Here is a 22871-nt window from a genome sequence, read left to right as displayed (position 1 = left end):
TGCATACAATGTTATAGTGCTACAGATTCCCCTAGACCAAACCGTGGAGCAAACACATACCCATACTGACCCCCAGGTTCCCTTTTATGAGAGGCATTCTGCTTAAAGGTTAGGAGTACAAGCTTTGAAGTCAAGCAGACCTAGGTTTATATCCCAGTTCTACCACTTAACCTCCTTATAACCCCCGGTAAGTGATAAGTCAAAGCCTGTTTCCTCATCCGTGAAATGTAGATAGTAATAGTTAACACCTCCAACAGAAAAATGTAGAAATAGTACTTATTCTGTAAGGAGTGGTTGTGGTAATGTTAAAGACCTCAAATCTAAAACACATGGTCTTGGACTTATTTTAATTTCTGTGTGTCCCAGATCCTCAACTGTAAAATGACTAATAGTAAAATTTTTATGGTTATATGGTTCATACTTACTTGAAGTCTTTAAAGCCTTCAGGGGTTTCCCTTCATGTTAGTGGAAGTTACAGTGATGTGGATAGTTCTGCTGTAGACAGTTTGTATAATTTATCATCCAACTCAGAACACTTTTGAGAATGAAAGGAGATGCCTGATACTTTTTTTTTTTTTTTGAGACCGAGTCTCACTCTGTCACCAGGCTGGAGTGCAGTGGTGCAATCTCAGCTCACTGTAACCTCCGCCTCCCGGGTTCAAGTGATTCTCCTGCCTCAGCCTCCCGAGTAGCTGGGACTACAGGCGCCCACCACCACGCCTTGCTAATTTTTTTTTTTTTTTGTATTTTTAGTGGAGATGGGGTTTCACTGTGTTGGCCAGGATGATCTCGATCTGTTGACCTTGTGATCCACCCGCCTCAGCCTACCAAAGTGTTGGGATTACAGGCGTGAGCCACCACGCCTGGCTGCCTGATACTTTTTAATAGTGTATTCCAGGACCTATCTTCACTCTAGCTATTGGGAAAGTGTGAAAAGTGAGCTAGACAAAGAGCAAGAAAAATAGCCTTATCTAGCTGCTTTTTTTTTTTAATCCAGAAATGTAACCCTACTCAAATTGCCTTATATTAAGAATTGCTAGGGCCTGGCATGGTGGTTCACGCCCGTAATCCCAGCACTTTGGGAGGCCAAGGTGGGAGGATCTCTTGAGTTCAGGAGTTCAAGACCAGCCTGGGCAACATAGACCTCATCTCTATCAAAAAATACAAAAATTAGCTGGGCGTGGTGGCATGTGCCTGTGGTCCCAGCTACTTGGGAGGCTGGGGTGGGAGGATTGCTTGAGCCCAGGAGGTCAAGGCTGCAACGAGGTGGGAAATCAAGTCGACAGTGAGCTAGGATCCGCTACCGCACCACTCCCTCCTGAACGACAGTCAGACCTTGTCTCACAAAAAAAAAAAAAAGTGAGAATCGCTAGAGAGTTGTTATGTTTATCTTGTACTTAACAAAAGATATAAATTGTTTGTGGGCAAATAATTTTAATAATGAAAGTGTCTGAAAATTCCTGTTTAATAATAAACAATCATCTGTTTAGTCAACCCAAGTAACAGATAATATATAAATTCTAAACCTAAGGTCTGTGAGTGGTTTTGGGAACCAGATATATGCTCCAGCTTTTTTTTGTTTTTGTTTTCTGTCCTGTTGCTTTTTAAAGATTAGAACTGGGGAACTTTAAAAAAAATTTTTTGCTACACTATCAACTGACAAACAAGCAAGCGGTTTGAAAATGGATTGTTGTGGCTGGGCATGGTGGCTCATGCCTGTAATCCCAGCACTTCGAGAGACTGAGGTGGGTAGATCACCTGAGGTCAGGAGTTCGAGACCAGCCTGGCCAACATGGCCAAACCCCCTCTCTCCTAAAAATACAAAGATCATTCGGGCATGGTGGTGCATGCTTGTAATCCCAGCTGCTGGGGAGGCTGAGACACAAGAATCGTTTGAACCCGGGAGGGTGAGGTTGTAGTGAGTCCAGGATGGTCTTGATCTCCTGACCTCGTGATCCGCCCGTCTCGGCCTCCCAAAGTGCTGGGATTACAGGCTTGAGCCACCGCGCCCGGCCTGACTATTTATCTTCTTATTATTGAGTTGTAAGAGTTCTTTATATAGTCTAGAGTTTTCTTGTTAGTTTTAAAATAGTTTTGAGAGAAAGGGGACAAATGTTATTAATGACTTTTTGTCAAGTCTTGTTAGTAACTGTTGTACACAGTTGGAAATTCTGTGTCATTATTGTATTGAGGGCACATACATACCCCACCACTATATATCTTTCATTCCAGCTTTAAAAAGACTTGACAACAAAAAAGAAATGAAGCATTGAAGCTACTTAATCACCAAAAATTATAGGGCACACAGAGCCCAAGTATTTTAATGTGGCAGAGTTCTCAGCAACTTAAATACAAAGTTGTGAAAACAGAAGCACCTTATTATTTTATTTTAAAAATATATCCAACAGTTCAGATTTTTTTTTTTGTAAGTAGTAATTACAGTTTGAAACTTTACCAAAATGTGGATGCACTTGTTTCATCACAGAACTCTTTCCTTGAAGGATTCTTCAAGATTGACTTTTATATTACCAAGAAAAGAAGCCACATGAAATTGGAAAGACCTTTACGCTTTATGTGCTGACAGTGAACTACTTCGCTTGGAGCAGAAGCAAATTTATGTCAGATTTCAGGTGATGCCATCCACTTCAGGATTGTCATCATTTTTTCCAATATTTTGAAGTGAATTTTGAGGGAATTGGAAACTAACTCATTTTCCTCCAGAATGCAGCTTGGTGAAAAAACTGATACTGCTCAAAGCAGTTAGTTCCTAGTTTTTGTCTGTTAACATGCATGTTGACACAATTAAAGAAAAATTCCTAATATCCAGGTCTCTTGTGGAAATTACAAAGGCTGTTAATATTAATAGCTACCTACCAGCGTCTCTGACAGACTATTAAATTTCTTTGCCAAAATAACTACCAGAAAAAAGAATTTTTTTTTTTTTATGAGATGGAGTTTTGCTCTTGTCGCCAGGCTGGAGTGCAGTGGCACTCAGCTCACTGCACCCTCCTCCTCCTGGGTTCAAGTGATTCTCCTGCCTCAGCCTCCTGAGTAGCTGGGATTACAGTCGCCTGCCACCATGCCCAGCTAATTTTTGTATTTTTATTAGAGACAGGGTTTTACCATGTTGGCCAGGCTGTTCTCAAGCTCCTGACCTCAGGTGATCCACCCGCCTCGGCCTCCCAAAGTTCTGGGATTACAGGCATGAGCCACTGCGCCTGGCCCAAAAAAAAATTTTGACTCTAATGAAGATCTTAGTATTCTGCACAGATGGCGCATCTTCCAAACTTAGCAATGTGCATACTTATACTGCCTCAGAGGAGAAAGCAGCTCCACCCATTGTAATAATGCATTGCTTTTCTTTCTTTCACTGGCACATACTGGCTTTGAAGGCTCTTCCAACAGGCCTAAAAATTTTGCCTGGTACCGCAGAAGTAATCAATTTCATAAGAACAAGTTTTTATCAAAAAAAGTTTAAAATTTAAAATTCTTCTTTGCTTGATTAAATTTTGGCAGGAGTTTTGCTTTTGAGAGAAAAGAAAGATTAGTACAGGAGGAGTTTATTCGTGGCTTGATTTACTTGGGGATATTTGGGGCTTTATGAATGAGTAATCTAATTCAAGACCTTATAGTTGTTGTTATGGATTTGGCAGAAAAATCACAAACTCTTAGCCAAACTATTGCTCTGAGTAAGGTAAAGCCAGGAGTTTGAGACCAGCCTAGGCAACATGGTGAAACCGTCTCTACTAAAAATACAAAAAATTAGCTGGGCATGGTGGCGCACACCTGCAGTCCTGTAGTCCTGTAGAAATGGACAACCGTGTGAATTTTCTACTCCTTGAAGTATCTCTGTAGGCTAGTCATGAATGAAAAGTTTTGTCAGTTTCTCCGTAGGCATATAGGAAAACCGCAGAGATCTTAAAGATTACCTCCACACAGAAAACCTCACAATTGAAACTTGGATTTATAATCTTTTCACTTTTCATATTGTATTGAGTAGTGATATGAAATCAATTCTCAGACAATTCTTAGTTTCCTTGCACAAACCTAACCTAGCATCATTTCGCAAAGTGAGCTGTGATTCTGTTTGTTACCATATACCTTTCTCGGAATTTTCGGTACCACTTTTCATCAAAATAGAAAGTGCACAACCTTTTGGATATCAAAGATAATGTTCAGTTTACCATGTTCCAAAACTAGGGCAGTATGTGACTTCTTTAGTCAAGCCAAACAATAGCAGCCTATAATTTACATGTTCTTTCCTCTTGAATTAACTTTTATTTTCCGTTTAATTTGTATATTTTATTTCTTTTAAAACAGGAAATTAATTTTTGGTTGCAAAAAATGAGAGAAAGTAATCCTTGCAGGTTTTGTAAACATTGATTTTTTAAAATAGGAGCAATACAAAGAAAAATCGTATTTTCTTCGTATTAGCATATAAAATAAAGTAGTTATATACAAATAAATTCTATAAATTATAATAGAATATAGATTAAAATAATTGTTAAATAACTAGCAATAATTTATTTTAATAATTATATCTAAAATTTTTATGTACAAACTGTTTGGATTTTTTCAGGAAATAGGGTTGAGGAAGAAGTTCATCCATAGCTTTATCAAATTCTCAAAGAGGTTAATTAACCAAAAATACTAAAAAACAGACTATTTTTTTAGAGCAGTTTTAGGTTCACATCCCAAATGTGAGAAGGGTACAGAAATATCCTATATATTCCCTGCCCCCAAATCCTTGCATAGCCTCCCCCGTGATGAATATCTCCCCATGAGAGGAGTACATTTGTTGTAATTGATGAGCCTGCATTGACACATCATTACAACCCCAAGTCCATTAATTTTCGTTAGGGTTCACACTTGGTGTTTTACATCCTATGGGTTTTGGGCAAATGTGTATATGACGTGTATCCACCATTATAGTATCACACAGAGGAGTTTCACCGCCCTAAAAATCCTCTGTGCTCTACCTATTCATATCTCCCTTTTCCCTAACTCCTGGTAGGCAGGTACCAATCTTTTACTGTCTCCATAGTTTTGCCTTTTCCAGAATGTCTTACATTTGGAATCATACAGTATGTAGCCTTTTCTGATTGACATCTTTTACTTGGTAAGATACATTTAAGTTTTCTCTATGTCTTTTCATGGCTTGATAGCTCATTTCTTTTTAGCACTGAATAATAGTCTGTTATCTGTACCACAATTTGTCCACTTGCCTACTGAAGGACATCTTGGTTGCTTCCAAGTTTTGGCAATTATGAATAAAGCTACTATAAACATCTGTGTGCAAGTTTTTATATGGGCATTTTTCAGCTCTTTTGGTTAAATACAGAGAATCGTGGTTGGTAGCAGTATGTTTATTTTTGTAAGAAAACACCAAACTGTCTACCAAAGTGGTTGTACTATTTTGTATTCCCAACAGTAATGAATGAGAGTTCCTGTTGCTTCACATCCTTGCCAACATTTGATGTTTAACTTACTCTTTCGCCTTGTTAAACTCAGTGGAAGCAGTCATTTTTCTTCTCTTGACATTTAAAGAAAATTTTAATTATTTTACATAGTAGATTTTTCTGAAATTATTGTGAAGCAAACACATTCTGTTTATACATATTGATTATAGATATTCTGTCAGATGCAGCAGCTCATGCCTGTAATCCTAGCACTTTGGGAGGCCAGAGCAGGTTGATCACCTCAGCTTAGGAGATTGAGACCAGCCTAGGCAACTTGGTAAAACCATCTCTACCAAAAATACAAAAAATTAGGCTGGGTGTAGTGGCTCATGCCTGTAATCTCAGTACTTTACGGGGCCAAGGTGGGCGGATCACCTTAGGTCAGGAGTTAGAGACCAACCTGGCCAACATGGCAAAACCCCGTCTCTACTAAAAATATAAAAATTAGCTGGTCATGGTGGTGGGCACCTGTAATCCCAGTTACTTGGGTGGCTGAGGCAGAAGAATCGCTTGAACCCGGGAGGCAGAAGTTGCGGTGAGCCAAGAGTGCGCCACTGTTGCCTGGGCAACAGAGCAAGACTCCATCTCAAAGAAAATGTAAAAAAATAGAAATACAAAAAATTAGCTGGGCATGGAGGCATACATCTGTAGTTCTAGCTACTCAGGAGACTGAGGCAGGAGGATCTCTTAAACCTGGATGGTTAAGGCTGCAGTGAGCCCTGATCATGCCACTGCACTCTAGCCTAGGTGACAAGAGTGTGACTTTGTCTCAGAATAGATATTCTGAGGATGTTTTTGCGATAATGTATAAGGAAGCTCCTTATTGTCACCAAAGTAGATAGATATTTAGTTTATTCTGTTAAAATGACAGTCTTATATTTTGTCTAACATATAATTTAACAAAGCATATAGACTTTTGGAATTATCCTTAGGAATATAGAAGTGATTGTTAAATTACTTGAGGGCATCTAGGCATAAAACTAGTAAAAATAAAATGTAAGACATTTATTGAGAATAATAAACTTTATTGAAGGACATAAGATAGGAATAAATGCAGTGTAATACCATCTTAATAGATATGAAGACAACAATTGTAAATTGTCTATTTTCCTTAAATGAATTTATAAATTCAATGCAATGCTAATCAAAACCCCAGTGGGAACTGATCAACTTACTTAAAAATTCACATGAAAGAGTAAAGCTATATAAAAAACTAAGATAAATTTGGAATAGGAAAACACGGGGACATGTGGTACCTAAGCACATACTAAGACATATTTCTAAAACTGTAATTATCAAAACAATGAAGTATTGGTACAGGAAAGATTGTTGGATCAGATTAGAGAAAGCTTACATGTATAGAAATCTGACATGTGATTGATTAGCATTGTAAAGCCAAGGAGAAAGGGCAGACTATTTAATAAATGGTGCTATTACAATCAACTTCTCAACATCACAAAAATAAATAAGTTCCAGATGAATTAAGGAGTAAAATGTGAAACACAAGGCTCTAAAAGGAAATAAAAATTTACATCAGAAACTAAAACATTGACTAGTGCTACTTTCTCTTAGCCTTATTTTATTTATAATGGGGAAATAATCTGGTTTTCAATATACAAATTATGGTATACAGTCATGCATGTACTGAATAACAACAATGTTTCAGTCAACAATGGGCCACCTATATGATGTTGGTCCCAAAAGAGTATAATACTGTATTTTTACTGCACCTTTTCTATGTTCAGAAATGTTTAGATATACAAATAGCACTGTGTTACAGTTGCTGACAGTATTCAGCACAGTAACATGCTATACAGGTTTGTAGCCTAAGAGCAATACCTAGATACCTACTAGATGTGTGGTAGACTATACCATCTAGGTTTTGTAAATGTTACCTATGATGTTCACACAGTGACAGAATCACCTAATGATGCATTTCTCAGAATGTATCCCTGTCGTTAAGCAATGTATTCATAGAATGAAATTCTATATAGGAGTTTTTTTTCTTTTTTTTTAATTTACCACTTCCTTATATATAGGAGTTTAAGTGAATGTTTCCAGAAATATGATTCAATTTAGACAAACCTCAAAGCAATGATTATCATAAAAGACAAGTTTTAGAGGGTTGTAAACCGTGATCCTTTATATATAGGAGTCTCCCCTCCACCCCTTTTTCCATGGCTTCACTTTCCATAGTTTCAATTACCCATGGGCAACTGCAGTCTGAAAATATTAAATGGAAAATTCCAGAAATAAACAGTAAGTTTTTGTTTTGTTTTGTTTTGTTTTGTTTGAGACAGAGTCTTGCTCTGTCACAGGCTGGAGTGCAGTGGTGCAATATCATCTCACTGCAACCTCTGCCTCCCAGGTTCAAGCAATTATCCTGCCTCAGGCTCCCGCGTAGCTGGGATTACAGGTGCCTGCCACCACACCCAGCTAATATTTGTATTTTCAGTAGAGTCAGGGTTTTACCATGTTGGCCAGGTTGGTCTCAAACTCCTGACCTCAAGTGATCTGCCTGCATCAGCCTCCCAAAGTGCTGGGATTACAAGTGTGAGCCACTGCGCCCAGCCCAATTAATAAGTTTTAAATTGAATGCTGTTCTGAGTAGTGTGATGAAATTTTGTGCTATCCTGCTCGATCCCACCTGGGATGTGAATCATCCCTTTGCTCAGCATATCCATGCTTTATATGCTACTCGCCCATTAGTCACTTAGTAGCTGTTTCAGTTATCGGATTGACTGTTGTTGTACTGCAGCACTTGTGGTCGAGTAACCCTTATTTTACTTAATACTAACCCCCCATGTACAAGAGTAGTGATGCTGGCATATTGTTTTAATTGTTCTAATTTTTTCTTAGTTCTTTTTGTTAATCTCTTATTGTGCCTAATTTATAAATTAAACTTAAAAAAATTTTTTTCTTCTTTTTTGAAAATAAAAATGTTTGACTGGACTGGGAAGGCTCCTCCCACCCCTCAAAGCCAGAGCTAACAAAATTGTTCCCTTTAGGGTCCAGGTGGAGGGAACCAGGATAGGGACTGGGAAGAAACCAGGAAGCAATGAAGGGAAGGAGTGGAAAGGAATAATCCAAATGGAGAGGAATAAAGCCTCCAAAAATCTTCTACCTAAAAGTAGGAGATCTTAGATCCAGGGGAACTTCCTCCCATTGTGGCCCGAGAGACAGCTGAACTTTAGATGTCAGTGTATCCATTTCCATTTTTATTGAGACGAAGTCTTGCCCTGTCGCCCAGGCTGGAGCACAGTGGTGCAAACTTGGTTCACTGCAACCTCCGCCTCCCGGGTTCAAGCGATTCTCCTGCCTCGGCCTCCCAAGTAACTGGGACTTCAGGCACATGCCACCATGCTGGCCTAATTTTTTGCACTTTTTCACTAGAGACGGAGTTTCGCCATGTTGGCCAGGGTGATCTAGAACTCCTGACCTCAAGTGATTCGCCCGACTTGGCCTCCCAAAGTGCTGGGATTACAGGCATGAGCCACCGTGCCTGGACTGTGTATTGATTTCTGATCATGTTGACAAGTTTACTTTTGGTCAAGAATGTACCACTTCTCCATATGGGCTTCTCCATAGGGCTGCAGGATTGTCCTCATGATATGATGACTGGGTTCCCCTAGAGCAAGTGTACAAGAGACCAAAGCAGAAGCTGTAAAGTCTATTACAACATAGTCTTGGAACTTACAGTCATCACTTCAGCTGTATCATATTGGTTCTGCAGACCAGCCCTGATTCGATGTGGATGACACTACTCAGGGCATGAATATAGACAATCCCTGACTTCTGATGGTTCAACTTACGGTTTTTTGACTTTATGATGGATTTGTTGGAGTATTAAATGCATTTTTTGACTTACAGTGGGTTTATGCAGAGGTAATATCATAAGTCAAGAGGCATCTATACTATCTTAGTCCATTTCTTTGCTGCTATATCAATTGCAAACTGAGTAATTTATGAAGAAAAGATTGATTTGGCTTATAGTTCTGGGAAGTCCGAAGATCGAGGAGTCCATCTAGCGAGGGTCTTCTTGCTGCGTTTTAACATCGCAGAAGGCATCACATTGTGGGGAAGTGTGCACAGGAGACAGAGAGGGGAAACTGAGTTGAACTCACCTTTTTTGTTTTATCAGGAACCCACTCCCCCAGTAACTAACCCACTCCTATGATAATGGCAAAAATCCAGTTACAGGGGCAGAGCCTTCATGACCTAATCATCTCTTAAAGGTCCTGCCTCTCAACACTGTTACAATGGCAATTAAATTTCAAGGTGAGTTTTGGAGGAGACATTCAAACCATAGCAAATACTTACAGGCAAGGATTATAGAGAGCCTTCTTGAAGGCTGACTATCACAGTACTAAATATTGTGTATTGAGATATATATTTGCGCGCGCGTGTGTGTGTGTGTGTGTGTGTGTGTATATAAATGGATGGAAATGGTAAACACCAACTACCAACTTCAGGATAGTGACTTCATTTGGAAAAAGATCACCCTGCTTCAATGTGGAAAACTGAACTGGAGCAAGGCTGGAATGAAGGACTCCAATTACAGTGCAGCTGATAGAATAAAAAGACAGTGGTGGCCTGGACTAAAATGGTGGTAGTATAGAGAGTATCAGAGGGCTTAGAGATGTTTAAAAAATAGAATGAAAGGGCCGGGTGTGGTGGCTCACACCTGTAATCCCAGCACTTTGGGAGGCTGAGGCAGGTGGATCACGAGATCAGGTGTTTGAGACCAGCCTGGCCAACATAGTGAAACGACGTCTCTACTAAAAATACAAAAAATTAGCCAGGCGTGGTGGCAGGCACCTGTAATCCCAGCTACTCGGGAGGCTGAGGCAGGAGAATCGCTTGAGCCTGGGAGGTGGAGGTTGCCGTGAGCCAAGATTGCGCCACTGCACTCCAGCCTGGTTGATGGTGCAAGACTCCGTCTCCAAAAAAAAAAAAAAAGAAAAGAAATGAAAGGACATGATGACTAATTAGATCTGAGGAATGTCAGATTCAGATTCTGGCTCTATGATTAGTCAAGGATAGCAGGTAATTTTCTGGCTTGGTCAAAAATAAAATAATGGTGGTGTTATTTATTGGTTGAGATTATGGGTGGTTAGGGAAGATGGATTCACTTTTAGGACTCTTGAGTTTGAGTTATGGCTGTGGGAGACCCAATTTCTAGCAGACAATTGAATATAGGCTTGGGATATCATCAGCATTTACATGAGACTTTGGGAAGACACGAGATTCCCCAGAGAGTGTGTGAACTGAGAAGCACAGAGGCCGAGGACAAAGCACTTAGAAACTTTTAAGGGATGAATAGAGGAAGAATAACTTATGAGGGGAAATTAGAAGGTCTAGACAGAAAGAAAAGCTAGAAGCCTCATAGAAGCCAATGGGGAAACTTTTTTACAAAGTGAGGGAGTCGTTAACATCATTAGATGCTGCTAAAACAAGCAAGTTAAGAGCTAAACTTTCTACTGAATTTAGCAACCTAATGTTATGTGTGACCTAGAAGAGGATTTCTTAGTCAAATGAACTATTGCTATTGAATTGAACTATGTGATCTTAGGAATATTATCTTTTTCTTTTTTTTTTTTTTAAGACAGAATTTCGCTCTTGTTGCCCAGGCTGGAGTACAGTGGCACAATCTCAGCTCACTGTAACCTCCCCCTCCCGGGTTCAAGTGATTCCCTGCCTCAGGTGCCTGAGTAGCTAGGATTACAGGTGTCTGCCACTACACCCAGCTAATTTTTTGTATTTTTGGTAGAGATGGAGTTTCACCGTGTTGGCCAGACAGGTCTCGAACTCCTGACCTCAGGTGATCCACCCGCCTTGGCCTCCCACAGTGCTGGGATTACAGGCATGAGCCACTGTGCCTGGCCCAGGAATATTATCTAACATTACTAGACTCTATTATTCTTAGCTGCAAAAGAAAGATGTTAGTTTGTGTGATCTCTCTGGCCTTCTAACACTGAAATTCTGTGATTATATCTCACATTTATGATGCAGAATATTACAGAAAATGGGGAGGAAATCGACAACGTTGAGATCATAAGCCCCTGAAATCATCCATCATATATAGTTCTACTCCAAGTAGCTTTGCAGAAAAAGCCCAACATGGGCTTCCTTACTGTACCAGTTCCCTTTCATAATAAGCCCTCAAAATATATACAGGTGATATATTTTAGTGGAGATTTTACTCATTATTTTGAACACCAGCCAAACTTCATACTATATATTTTTACAAGCATTGTAAAAATATTTTACAAAATAATAAGCATTTGTATTTTATGACTGTTTTCAACTCCTGATGCCTCAAAGGCATTTTTTAAAAATGTGTTCCTACTTCAAATGCAATTGTTTGTAGTTCCTGCACTACTCTTCTTAGTCGGCACAATTCCACAGCTTTCTGTTTTTATGCCTAAATCTGTTATCATGTTCTAACTCTAAGTATTCATGTTGAACGCTCCATAATTTCTAGGCTTTTTTTGAAGCACACTGCTCTGGAACATACTTATGTTATTTCTTATTTTATTTACATGGAAATCAAAACAAAAGAAAAAAATCCAACCAAACAGCCACTTGATGCAATGTATACTTTAAAAGAATATTTTGTCTCTAGATAATAGTAACTGACAACTGTCATTAGCTTGTGAATACCCATTGTGACTTAGCTACAATCAGCTGTTTATTGTTTATATTGTGAAACTTGAGGAACCTTGGCAATTGTTATTCCTGAGTTGCAAACTAAGAAATCTAATGTTGACATTACAATCCACAGTGTAGGAAAGAAGAGCAGGCCTTGGGATTTCAAAAGCAGTATAGTAAAGGCTTGTCAGCTCTGAAATGCTCTATTCCTTGTAGAGTTTCTCAAAAGCTTTCTTATTTCATTCCCTTGAAAAAAGCATCATGCTCTTTAAAGGAAGAAGTTAAACTGGGTATGAAAGACCTTCATATTCTCCGTTCACTTTGACTCAGTTATTTTAAAACAGTAACCCCTAAGCATTTACCTGTGAAACTGATGTTTTAGTGTATTTGTAACTGCCCAACAGCTTCTCTGTGCCCACTACCTAGATAGAGCCAATTTGTCAAGACATGAGAATTGCAATAGAGAAAGAGTTTAATGCACACAGAGCTGGCTGAATAGGAGACTGGAGTTTTATTACTCAAATTAGTCTCCCCAAATTGGAGGCCAGGGTTTTTCAAGGATAGTTTGGTGGGCAGGGGGCTAAGGGAATGAGTGCTGCTGATTGGTTATGGATGCAGTCACAGGGGTGTGGAGAATGATCCTCATGTGCTGAGTCCTTTTCTGGGTGGGGGCCACAGGAGCCTGAAAGGGCATCTCAAAAGGCCAGTCTTAGGTTCTACAACAGTGATGTTATCTGCAAGAGTGGGTGTGGAGAAGTTGCACATCTGTGACCTCTGGAATAATGGCTGGTAATCCCTTACACTTACATCTTAGCAGAATTCAGCCTCCTCCCATCTTCCTAACCTGGTGCTCTTTCGTTAGTTTTGTGAAGGCAGTTTATTTTGGGGAAGGCCTATTATTTAAACTAAAAACTAACTTTCTCCTAAAGCTAGCTAGGCCCAAGCCCAGGAATGACCAAAGGCAGTTTGGAGGTTAAAGGAAATATGGGGTTGGTTAGATTAGGTCTCTTTCACTGTCATAATTTTCTCACTTTTATAATTTTTGTAAAGATACTTTCAAGATCTTCCAGATATATTTCAGACTCACAGATTCTATCTCTTTTTTAAATTCAACTCTCTCTATTTCTTGATCTGTGGTTACTCTTTTTCACATATATAGAAAGGGGATAATTGGATAATTTAATCACTAATCTTAATGACTTCATCATCATTACTGCCTATAGAAAAGATAGAAATATTCTCATGTTAGTGGTTCTGACTTCAGGAAACAGTAGATTAATTGCTAAGGATTCTTTTAGAACAAGAAGGAATATGACACATTTTTAAAATATCTTTAGGTATTGCAAACTTTAGATAGTACATGCTATATATTCAATTCAAATTACTATTTTGACCTCTTCTTCCTTAGGAAACAGACTATTCCTTTGGACAGAAAAAGGCAATAGGGATTTCTGATTTTGCCTTTAGTTTTATGTAAAATTCAAATCATACATCCATGAAGTATTAACTGCTGTGAGAATTACTATCCTGCTATAAACAACTAGAACACCAGACAAAATATCTGAAACAACTGTTTTCAGACACTGGACGATAGGCACACAGGACTGTGATGCCTGAGATAAGAGGAACAAATGAGTTAAACCCTGCATTGGTTGAGTTTACAGCCTGAGGCAGCCTCTAAACTGCATCACAGAGAAGGGAAACAGAGCTTGGCCATCTAGTTAAGATGAAGAAACAGAGATCAGAATTTGTAAATCCCAAGGCAGCTAGAATTTATGAGACAGAGATTTGCAGAGGAAGGAGCTATGAAGAAAAAGAGAAGTCTTAGAAATCTGCAAAGGCATCCTGTGAGACTTTGGCTGAATTCTAAACCACAAGACCACGCTAGAACTTCCTAGAAAATAGCTATTGCCAGTAACATAAAATGAATAATTTTGCTTCCCTCTAGCCACAGTAGAGAGATACACTTGAACACTTGAACATTTGGTAGACATTCTCATAAGAACCATATCTTAGAAGTAGGGACAAATTGGTCCTAGAATAAAGGATTCTCTAGATCTCTCCTAAAAGAAGTTTTTGAAGTCTTGAAAGTGCCAAACTAACATGCAAGTAATTTAACTATACAAGATCCAGCACTCAACAATGTAAAATTAAAAATGTCTAACCACCAATCAAAAATTACTAGGCATATGAAGAAGCAAAAAATAAACCTTCCAAAAATTCAGTCAATGAACAGACCTGGAAATGTCAGAGATAATGGAGTAAACAGCCAAGAATGTTAAAATAGCTATTATAAATATGATCCTTATCCTCATAGAGAAAAGGAAAAGCATAAGTATAATGTGAAAAGAAATGGAAGATATAAAAAGAAATAGAACTTCTAGAGGTGAAAAATATGCCTGAAATGAAAACACCATATAGATGGAATTACCAGAAAATTAGACACCGCAGAAGAAAAAAATCCATGATGTTGAAGTATATTGCGATTAAAACTATCCAAAATGAAACTGAGAGGGGGGGGAAAAAAAGCCCCTGAAATGTATGAAGAAAACCTCAGTGACCTGTGAGACAGTATCACATGGCCTAACATAAGTGTAATTGGAATCCCAGAAGGATAGGAGACAGAAAAAAATAATAGTTGAATAAAGGTCAAAAGTTTTCCAAATTTGAGGAAAGCCAGTTCTAAAAAATCTAACAACTCCCAACCATTCACAGAGAAAAGCAAAGCACATCACAGTCAAATTGTTGAAAACCAATGATAAAAGGAAAATGTTAAAAAGCAGGCAGAGAGCTGGGCATGGTGGCTTATACCTGTGAGCCCAGCATTTTGGGAAGCCGAGGCAGGAGGATCACTTGAGGCCAGCCTGGGCAACATAGTGAGACCCTTTCTCTACAAAATAAAATTAAAATTAAAATTAAAAAAATTAGCTGGCCCAGCACTTTGGGAGGCTGAGGCGGGTGGATCCCCTGAGGTCAGAAGTTCGAGACCAGCCTGGCCAACACAGTGAAACCCTGTCTTTACTAAAAATACAAAAATTTGCTGGGTGTGGTGGTGTGTGCCTGTCATCCCAACTATTGGGGAGGCTGAGGCAGGAGAATCGCTTGAACCTGGGAGGTGAAGGTACAGTGAGCCAAGATCACACCACTGCACTCCAGCCTGGGTGACAGAGTGAGACTCTGTCTCAAAAGAAAATAAAATAAAATTAGCTGGGCATGGTGGCACATGCCTGTAGTCCCAGCTACTTTGGAGGCTGAGGCAAGAGTATCCAGTGAGCCCAGTAGTTGAGACTGAGTGAGCCATGATGGTACCACTGAACTCCAGCCTGGGCAACAGAATGAGACCGTGTCTTTATTAAAAAGTAAAAGTTTTAAAAAGGCAGACAGAGGAAAAAAGACATAGAGGAGCAAAGATAAGAATATACACAAACTCTTAATATATACTGTGCAAAACAAAATCTCTTTAAAAGATAATCAAAAGGTAAACCACACAAAAATAATGTGTGGTTTATAATATATGTAGAAAAATGTGTGAGAACAATACCACGAAGAATATAAGCAGGGGGAATGGAAGTATATTGTTGTAAGGTTCTCTAAAACTGTACCTAAAGTGATGCTATATTATTTGAAGACTGATTGTGATATGGTAAAGATGTATAACATAGAACAGAATTCAGCAAACTATGACCTTCAGCAGTGCTCCTCAACGTTTTTGGCAGCAGGGACCAGTTTCATGCAAGACAGTTTTTCAATGGTACCAGTCTGTCTCCTGGGGGTTGGCGACCCCCTGACCTACAGGCCAAAGCCAGCCCATTGCTTATTATAAATAAAGTTTATTGGAACACAGCCATGCCTATTTGTTTATATATTGCCTGTGGCTGCTTTTGCACCACAGTAACAGAGTTTATAGTTGTAACAGAGTTTATAGTTGTAACAGAGATCTTTCGACCCACAGAGTCTAAAATATTTAATACCTCAGCCTTTACAGAAAAAAGTTTAGCAATACCTGCTCTAGAGTAATGCTTTAAAAAAATAAAATAAGGGCCCCTGGCCAACATAGTGAAACCCTGTCTCTACTAAAGAAAAATTAGCTGGGTGTGGTGATGGGTACCTGTAGTCCCAGCTACCGGGGAGGTAGAAGCAGGAGAATGGCTTGAACCCAGGAGGTGGAGGTTGCATTGAGCCGAGATCACACCACTGCACTCCAGCCTGGGCAACAGAGCAAGACCCTATCTCAAAATAAATAAATAAATAAAATAAAGTGTATTTAATAAGTCAACAGCAGAGATTAGCTTGGGCGTTGTGGCTCAATCCTGTAACCCCAGCACTTTGAGATGCTGAGATGTGAGAATTGCTTGAGTCCAGGACTTCAGGGTCAGCCTGGGCAACATAACGAGACCCTGTCTCTACCCTGCCCCCACCCCAAAAATTATCCAGGCATAGTTACATGTGACTTTAGTCCTAGCCACTCAGGAAGCTGAGGTAGGAGGATCACTTGAGCCCAGGAGATCAAGGCTGCTGTGAGTTGTGATCACGCCACTGCACTCCAGGCTGGGAGACAGATTAAGACCCTGTCTCTAAAAAATAAAAGTGAGAAAAAAAATAGAGATTAAATTATCATAAATAGTGATTAAATGAAACAATCATTTTTAAAGAGATTAAAAGTAAATCTAAAAAATGGCAAGAAAAGAGGAAAAATAGAAGAAAGAACAGTAGGGTCAAATAGAAAATAAGTAGTAAGATGGTAGACGTATACTCAGCCATACTTATAATTACATTAAATACAAATAATATGTACGCTTTAATTAAAAGACAGAGATTGTTAGATTGGATAAAATAGCAAGACCCAACTATAAGCTTTCTGCAGGAAACTCACTTTAAATAAAACATGGATAAGGTAAAAGGATAGGGAAAGGTACACTATGAAAACATGTCATGCAAAGGCTTGTATGCAAATAACCATAAAAGCTTTATTCATAGTAGCCAAAACCTGGAAACAACCCAGATGTTCATCAACAGGATAAACAAGTTGTGGTTTGTCTATGCAATGACACCTTCTCAGGAATACAAATGAATGACTACTAATGAACTAGCTAATTGATGAACTACTAACAACAACATAGGTGAATCTCATAATCATGCCAAGAGAAAGAAGCCAAATACAAAAGGGTCCATAGTGTGATTTTATGTATATATAACTCTATAAAAATTTAATCTGTGGTGACAAAAATCAGATCAATGGTTACCTAGGGATTAACTGGGATGGGGATCAGAGAATTTGGGGAATCAAAAATGTTCTTTATTTTGATTCTTACGTCAAAACTCATCAGATTTCCATTTTAAATAAGAATGTGTTATTTATAAACTATGTCTCAATTAGGGTTATTTCTTGAAAATTCAAATCATGAAAGATTTTAGTGTGAAGATTTTGTGTATAATGTAGGCCTTATGAATTACTAGAATAGACAAGGAAATAAGATGTAGATGTCTACAACTACAACTATGGAAAACTTGATGCATTTTGGATTTCCAAAACATTAATCTCACACATTTCCTATAAACTGTTTGATTAGTAGGGATATAAATCCTTAGAATCATAATAGAATGTAATTTTGACTCATTTTATTTTAAAATTGTTTTAGAAGCCAGGCATAGTGGCTCACGCCTTTAGTCCCAGCACTTTGGGTGGCCAAGGCGGGTCGCTGCTCAAGCTCAGGAGTTCAAGACTAGCCTGGGCAACATGGTGAAACCCTGTCTCTCCAAAAAATATATATATATATAGCATGGCATGGTGGTGCGTGCCTGTAGTCCCACCAACTTGGGAGGTTGAGGCAGGAGAATCGCTTGAGCTTGGGAGCTCGAGTCTGCAGTGAGCTGTGATCCTGCCACTGCACTCCAGCCTGGGTGATATAGCAAGACCCTGTCTCAAAAAAAAAAAAAAATTTAGACATGGGGTCCCACTCAGTTGCTCAGGCTGGAGTGCAGTGGCACAATCATAGCTCACTGTAGACTCAAACTCCTGGGCTTAAGCAGTCCTCCTGCCTCAGCCTCCCGAATAGCTGGGACTACAGACACGTGCCGCCACATCTGGCCAACTTTTGATTCTTCAAAGGAGCTGTAAGGAAACATTATCATTTATGTATCATGTAGTGTGCTAAGTGTTTTAAATTATTTATGTATTTCACTCATTTCTCACAACAGCTCTATGAGTTAGGGATTAAACCTTTTTTTTTTTTTTTTGAGATGGAGTCTCGTTCTGTCACCCAGGCTGGAGTGCAGTGGCTTGCTCTCGGCTCACTGCAACGTCCTCCTCCCAGGTGGAAGTGATTCTCCTGCCTCAGCCTCCCTGGTAGTTGGGACTACAGATGTGCACCACCATGCTCAGCTAATTTTTTTATTTTTAGTAGAGACAGGGTTTCACCATGTTGGCCAAGATGGTCTCAATCTCTTTACCTCATGATCTGTCCACCTCGGCCTCCCAAAGCGCTGGGATTACAGGCGTGAGCCACCATGCCTGGCCAAAGCCCATTTTATATATGAAAAAAGTGAGACTCAGAGAAGTTACATAATATGCCCAAAATTACAGAGCCAAGATTCAGTCCCAGGTTTGACTCCAAAGTCTGTTTTCTTTCCTCAGTGCTAATATCATCTTTAAATGCTTAGTTGCTTATGTAAAACATTTTGATTTTAAAAATGCATTTTAAAAAAAATGTATTTGAAAATTATTGCAAAAGAGAGTTATTCTGAAGTTTGTTTTACTAGGGCCCTACAAATCAAGAATACTGAGGGAAAAAATAAGGAAATAGGCATGCTATGCTATACTTTTGTAGAAAATCCCTTCAATTTTATAACTCATAATAAACTTTCCCTTCATAACATTTTGTTATAAAACCTTAAACAACAGAGTTTTGGTTCTGTGTAGCCAAGCTCATGAAGACATTCAAGAGAACATGAATTGTTTTTGATAGTATGCTAACTGAAGAATGACGAGGTTCATGAATTTGGAAAGGAGACGTATATTTCTCATAAAGGTTGCAGCCTGCAGGGTGGCCATTCTGACAGTCTGGGAAGTGTAGCCTCTATTCAGAAGCCAAAAACAGACACTTTGAGGAATAGGCAAAAAGAACAGGAATGCATGCTGAGCAGGGTGGCCAAATATACATACTCAGTACATTATAGGAGAGGCCATGCATATTTATAAAAGGAGAAACGTGTGTATGCACAACTGAGCTTCATGCCCCTTCATGGGTCCCGTGTACAAAAAATGGCTGCATCAGCATGATCTGAGGGTGGAGTTTTCAGCTCTCTGATGTCAAAAGATGAAGCAGAGGGTGTGAAAACCCTCACTGTGCATTCTCCGAAGACTGGCCAGAACCACTCCACAGTCGGTGGCCTCTTATCAGGCAAAAAAGAGGGGCAGTGTTGGGCAGTTAATTGGTTAATATCAATGGTGGAGTCTTTTGAAAGGGCTAGTTTCTCTTAAGCCCTTACGAAAGAGTGCCTAATGGTGGCTAGCAAGGAGGGGATATAATGAGTTGTGTCTGACCTCCCATCCTGTCATGGCTGAGAACTTAGCTTTAAAGGTTTACCCTGGGTGTCCCTTTGGCCAAGAGGGGGTCCATTCAGTCAGTTGAGGGGCTTAGGATTTCACTTTTGTTTCTCACTTATGAGCTTGTACTATATATACATGAATGGACTGTTTTGGAGTAAGAGTCTCACTTATTAGGGTACTTCTTGAAAGCTCTGGATCCCAAGAGCCACGTCCTATAGGCTATGAAGTCTGGCCCAGCAATCTCTGACTGCTTAATAAAATCTTGTTAAATGGATCCAGGGTTTGTATTCACCAATATCAAGAGCTTCACCTGATATCCTTGGGAAAGCCTCTCCTTGACCCACTCAGAAGACAGTTCCTTGCCTGTTTTTTCATATCTGTAAAATGAGCTGTGTGATCCATTTGATCTTTTATAAGCCAGTTTCCAGAGTAACCTTCAACTAAAGCTAAAGGGCATGTTCTTAAACCTTCTTTGAAAACATTTTAAATCATGCTAATAATAGACCCCCATGCAAGAATAGTAATCATGTGACTTTAACTTACATTGAAATCCAATTATCATATGTTTTTGGGTCTTTTTCATTCAGATGTTACAGTGGTTTATCAAAATGGGTTACCTGTGATATCTGTGAGACTACCATCCCGGCGTGAACGCTGTCAGTTCACACTCAAGCCTATCTCTGACTCCGTTGGTGTATTTTTACGACAACTGCAAGAAGAGGATCGGGGAATTGACAGAGTTGCTGTCTATTCACCAGGTATAGTCACCATCGTTATTAATTACCATCTACCCCTCATTTCACCCCACACCAATTTCTAGACACATACATATACCATACACGTAGCTACAAAAGAACCCTACACTGTTAACTTTAGAAAACTTTTTTCTTTTGCTTAGCACTTACCAGGAGAGAAAGTGATTTCTCTCCCAGTAGTACTCAGAGTATAATTGATCGATTTTAGCAAATGTGTATGCACAGGGAATCTCATTCAAAAGCAGCTCACATATAATGCCATGAGCAAGGATGAACAGTCAATCACATTTTATATTATTGAGACTTTTTATCATTACTTTAGGTGTAGAATAAATACTTCCAGTAATTAAACCCTCATGTCTGGAAAGAAAAGTTTGCCAAAATAAAGAAGTATATGATTTGAAAATAATATAAAATAAGGCACTAAAATTACCATTTTATGTATTTCATTTATTTATTTTTTAAGTTTTTTAATTTTTTTCCCATTTTAAGTTTTTTTCCCATTGTTTTTTTCCCCATTTTACTTTAAAAACTTTTAAACCTACAGAAAACTTGAAAGATTAGTACAATAAATGCCCATTTACCCTTCACCTGGATTCACCAGTTAACAGTTACCACAGTTCTACTCATCTGGCAATATAATTAGTAGACCAGCGTGGTGGATGTGTAATACTTTGTTAACCCCAGCATCTGTCTCTACTGAATTACTGGCAACTACTCAGTGACTGTACTGAAAAGTACCATATGTCAGAAAATATTGGGTTTTTTTTTTTTTTTTTTTGACTCAACCAGCTTCCATTATGGACAATGTTAAGTCCATACAGCTCTCCCAGTGACCCTAGATTTCCAATGTATACCTATAGAACTATGACCATTAATTATTTCACTTGCTCATATAGTTCACAGGAGAAGCTGTTGTTAAATCTTCACAAACTCGAGTCCTAAAAACAGAGCTTTAGGCAACCTAAACTTTGCATAGAACTGGGAAATGAGGTAAAAGTTAACTGAAATTTAAAAGGAGGAGGTAATTTTTAAAAACTATTTTGAAGGTTGAATTTTCCTGACCATTCTTGAATAATTATGGACCTATGACAAGTTTCATTTGAAATTTTCACAGATGGTGTTCGCGTTGCTGCTTCAACAGGAATAGACCTCCTCCTCCTTGATGACTTTAAGCTGGTCATTAATGACTTAACATATCACGTACGACCACCAAAAAGAGGTAAAATAGTAACCTTGGTAAGGTCACAGAAATGTGAGAAGGGCTTTTGGAAAGAACTTTATTTTTTTTCCTTGGGTAACCTTGAGAAACAGACAATATTCAAAGAACACTGAAAGAGCTCATTGAGTACTTGGCACTTGACTAGTACATTGACTAAAATCACTTAGATTCTGCCTTGGCTAAAATCACTTAGATTCTGCCTAGATGCCAGACTGCTTTATTATCTGACATTGTCACTCTGTTTCACATAAATGAATGTCCTACATAACTGAAGCTCCTTCCCTTCATAAAGGCCAAAAGTCATACTACTTTAATAACATTACAGGGGATATCTTTTTAAAATAAGCTGTAGGCTTCTCTGTTCTCTTAAGCATTGTAATAAATATTGAGTTTTTTTTATGGCTCAAGGTCAGCAGTCTGAAAGTTAATTGTTGTACAATAATAATAGTTCTTAGGAACTTCTGACATGAGGCATGTTTTTTGTTTATTTTTTTGTTTGTTTTGTTTTTTGTTTGTTTGTTTTGAGACAAGGTCTCACTCTGTCACCCAGGATGAAGTACAGTGGCATAATCACAGCTCACTGTAGCCTCGACCTCAAATTATCCTCCTACCTCATCCTCCCAAGCAGCTGGAGGAGCTTGGACTACAGGCATGTGCCACCATGCCTGGATAATTTTTTTTATTTTTGTAGAGATGAGGTCTCACTATGTTGCTTAGGCTGGTCTTGAACTTCTGGGCTCAAGCACTCCTCCCTCTCTGGCCTCCCAGAGTGTTGGGATTACAGGCATGAACCACTGTTCACAGCCTGTATATGCTTTTATGGGAAAAGGAAAGGTGCTTGCCTCAGACACAAATTTTAAGAGGGTACCAAACAACTCAGTAATCAAGATAAAGAATTGTTGTTTTGTTTTTGTTTTGTTTTTAAGAGTCTCGCTCTGTCGCCCAGGCTGGAGTGCAATGGCGTGATACTGGCTTACTGCAACCTCCACTTCCCAAGTTCAAGCTAGATACGGGTTTCACCGTATTTGTCAGGCTGGTCTTGAACTCCTGACCTCAGGTGATCTATCTGCCTTGGCCTCCCACAGTGCTGTGATTACAGGCATGAGCCACTGTGCCCAGCCGCCAGGCTAATTTTTGTTTTTAGTAGAGATGGGGTTTTGCCATGTTGGCCAGAATGGTCTTGAACTCCTGACCTCAAGTTATCCACCTGCCTCAGCCTCCCAAAGTGCTGAGAT

General features: G+C 39.0%; 1 protein-coding gene across 2 annotated transcripts in view; it reads left to right on the top strand.

The window, feature by feature from the left end:
- The window catches only part of MCU (mitochondrial calcium uniporter), a 214478-nt gene that overhangs the window by 167879 nt on the left and 23728 nt on the right, over positions 1–22871 (top strand). For both annotated transcript variants that reach the window (XR_001881944.1, XM_017854580.1), the window contains 2 exons: positions 20247–20417; positions 21532–21636. Coding sequence is in view for 1 of the 2 variants with exons in the window: in XM_017854580.1 (XP_017710069.1) it covers positions 20247–20417; positions 21532–21636 (276 nt within the window). In the remaining variant the exon portion in view is untranslated. The remainder of the gene's footprint in view (positions 1–20246; positions 20418–21531; positions 21637–22871) is intronic.

This window comes from Rhinopithecus bieti, unplaced genomic scaffold, assembly GCF_001698545.2.
Source record: "Rhinopithecus bieti isolate Rb0 unplaced genomic scaffold, ASM169854v2 scaffold_36008, whole genome shotgun sequence".
NCBI classification, from domain to species: domain Eukaryota; kingdom Metazoa; phylum Chordata; class Mammalia; order Primates; family Cercopithecidae; genus Rhinopithecus; species Rhinopithecus bieti.
This window is presented reverse-complemented; position numbering and strand designations above follow the sequence as displayed.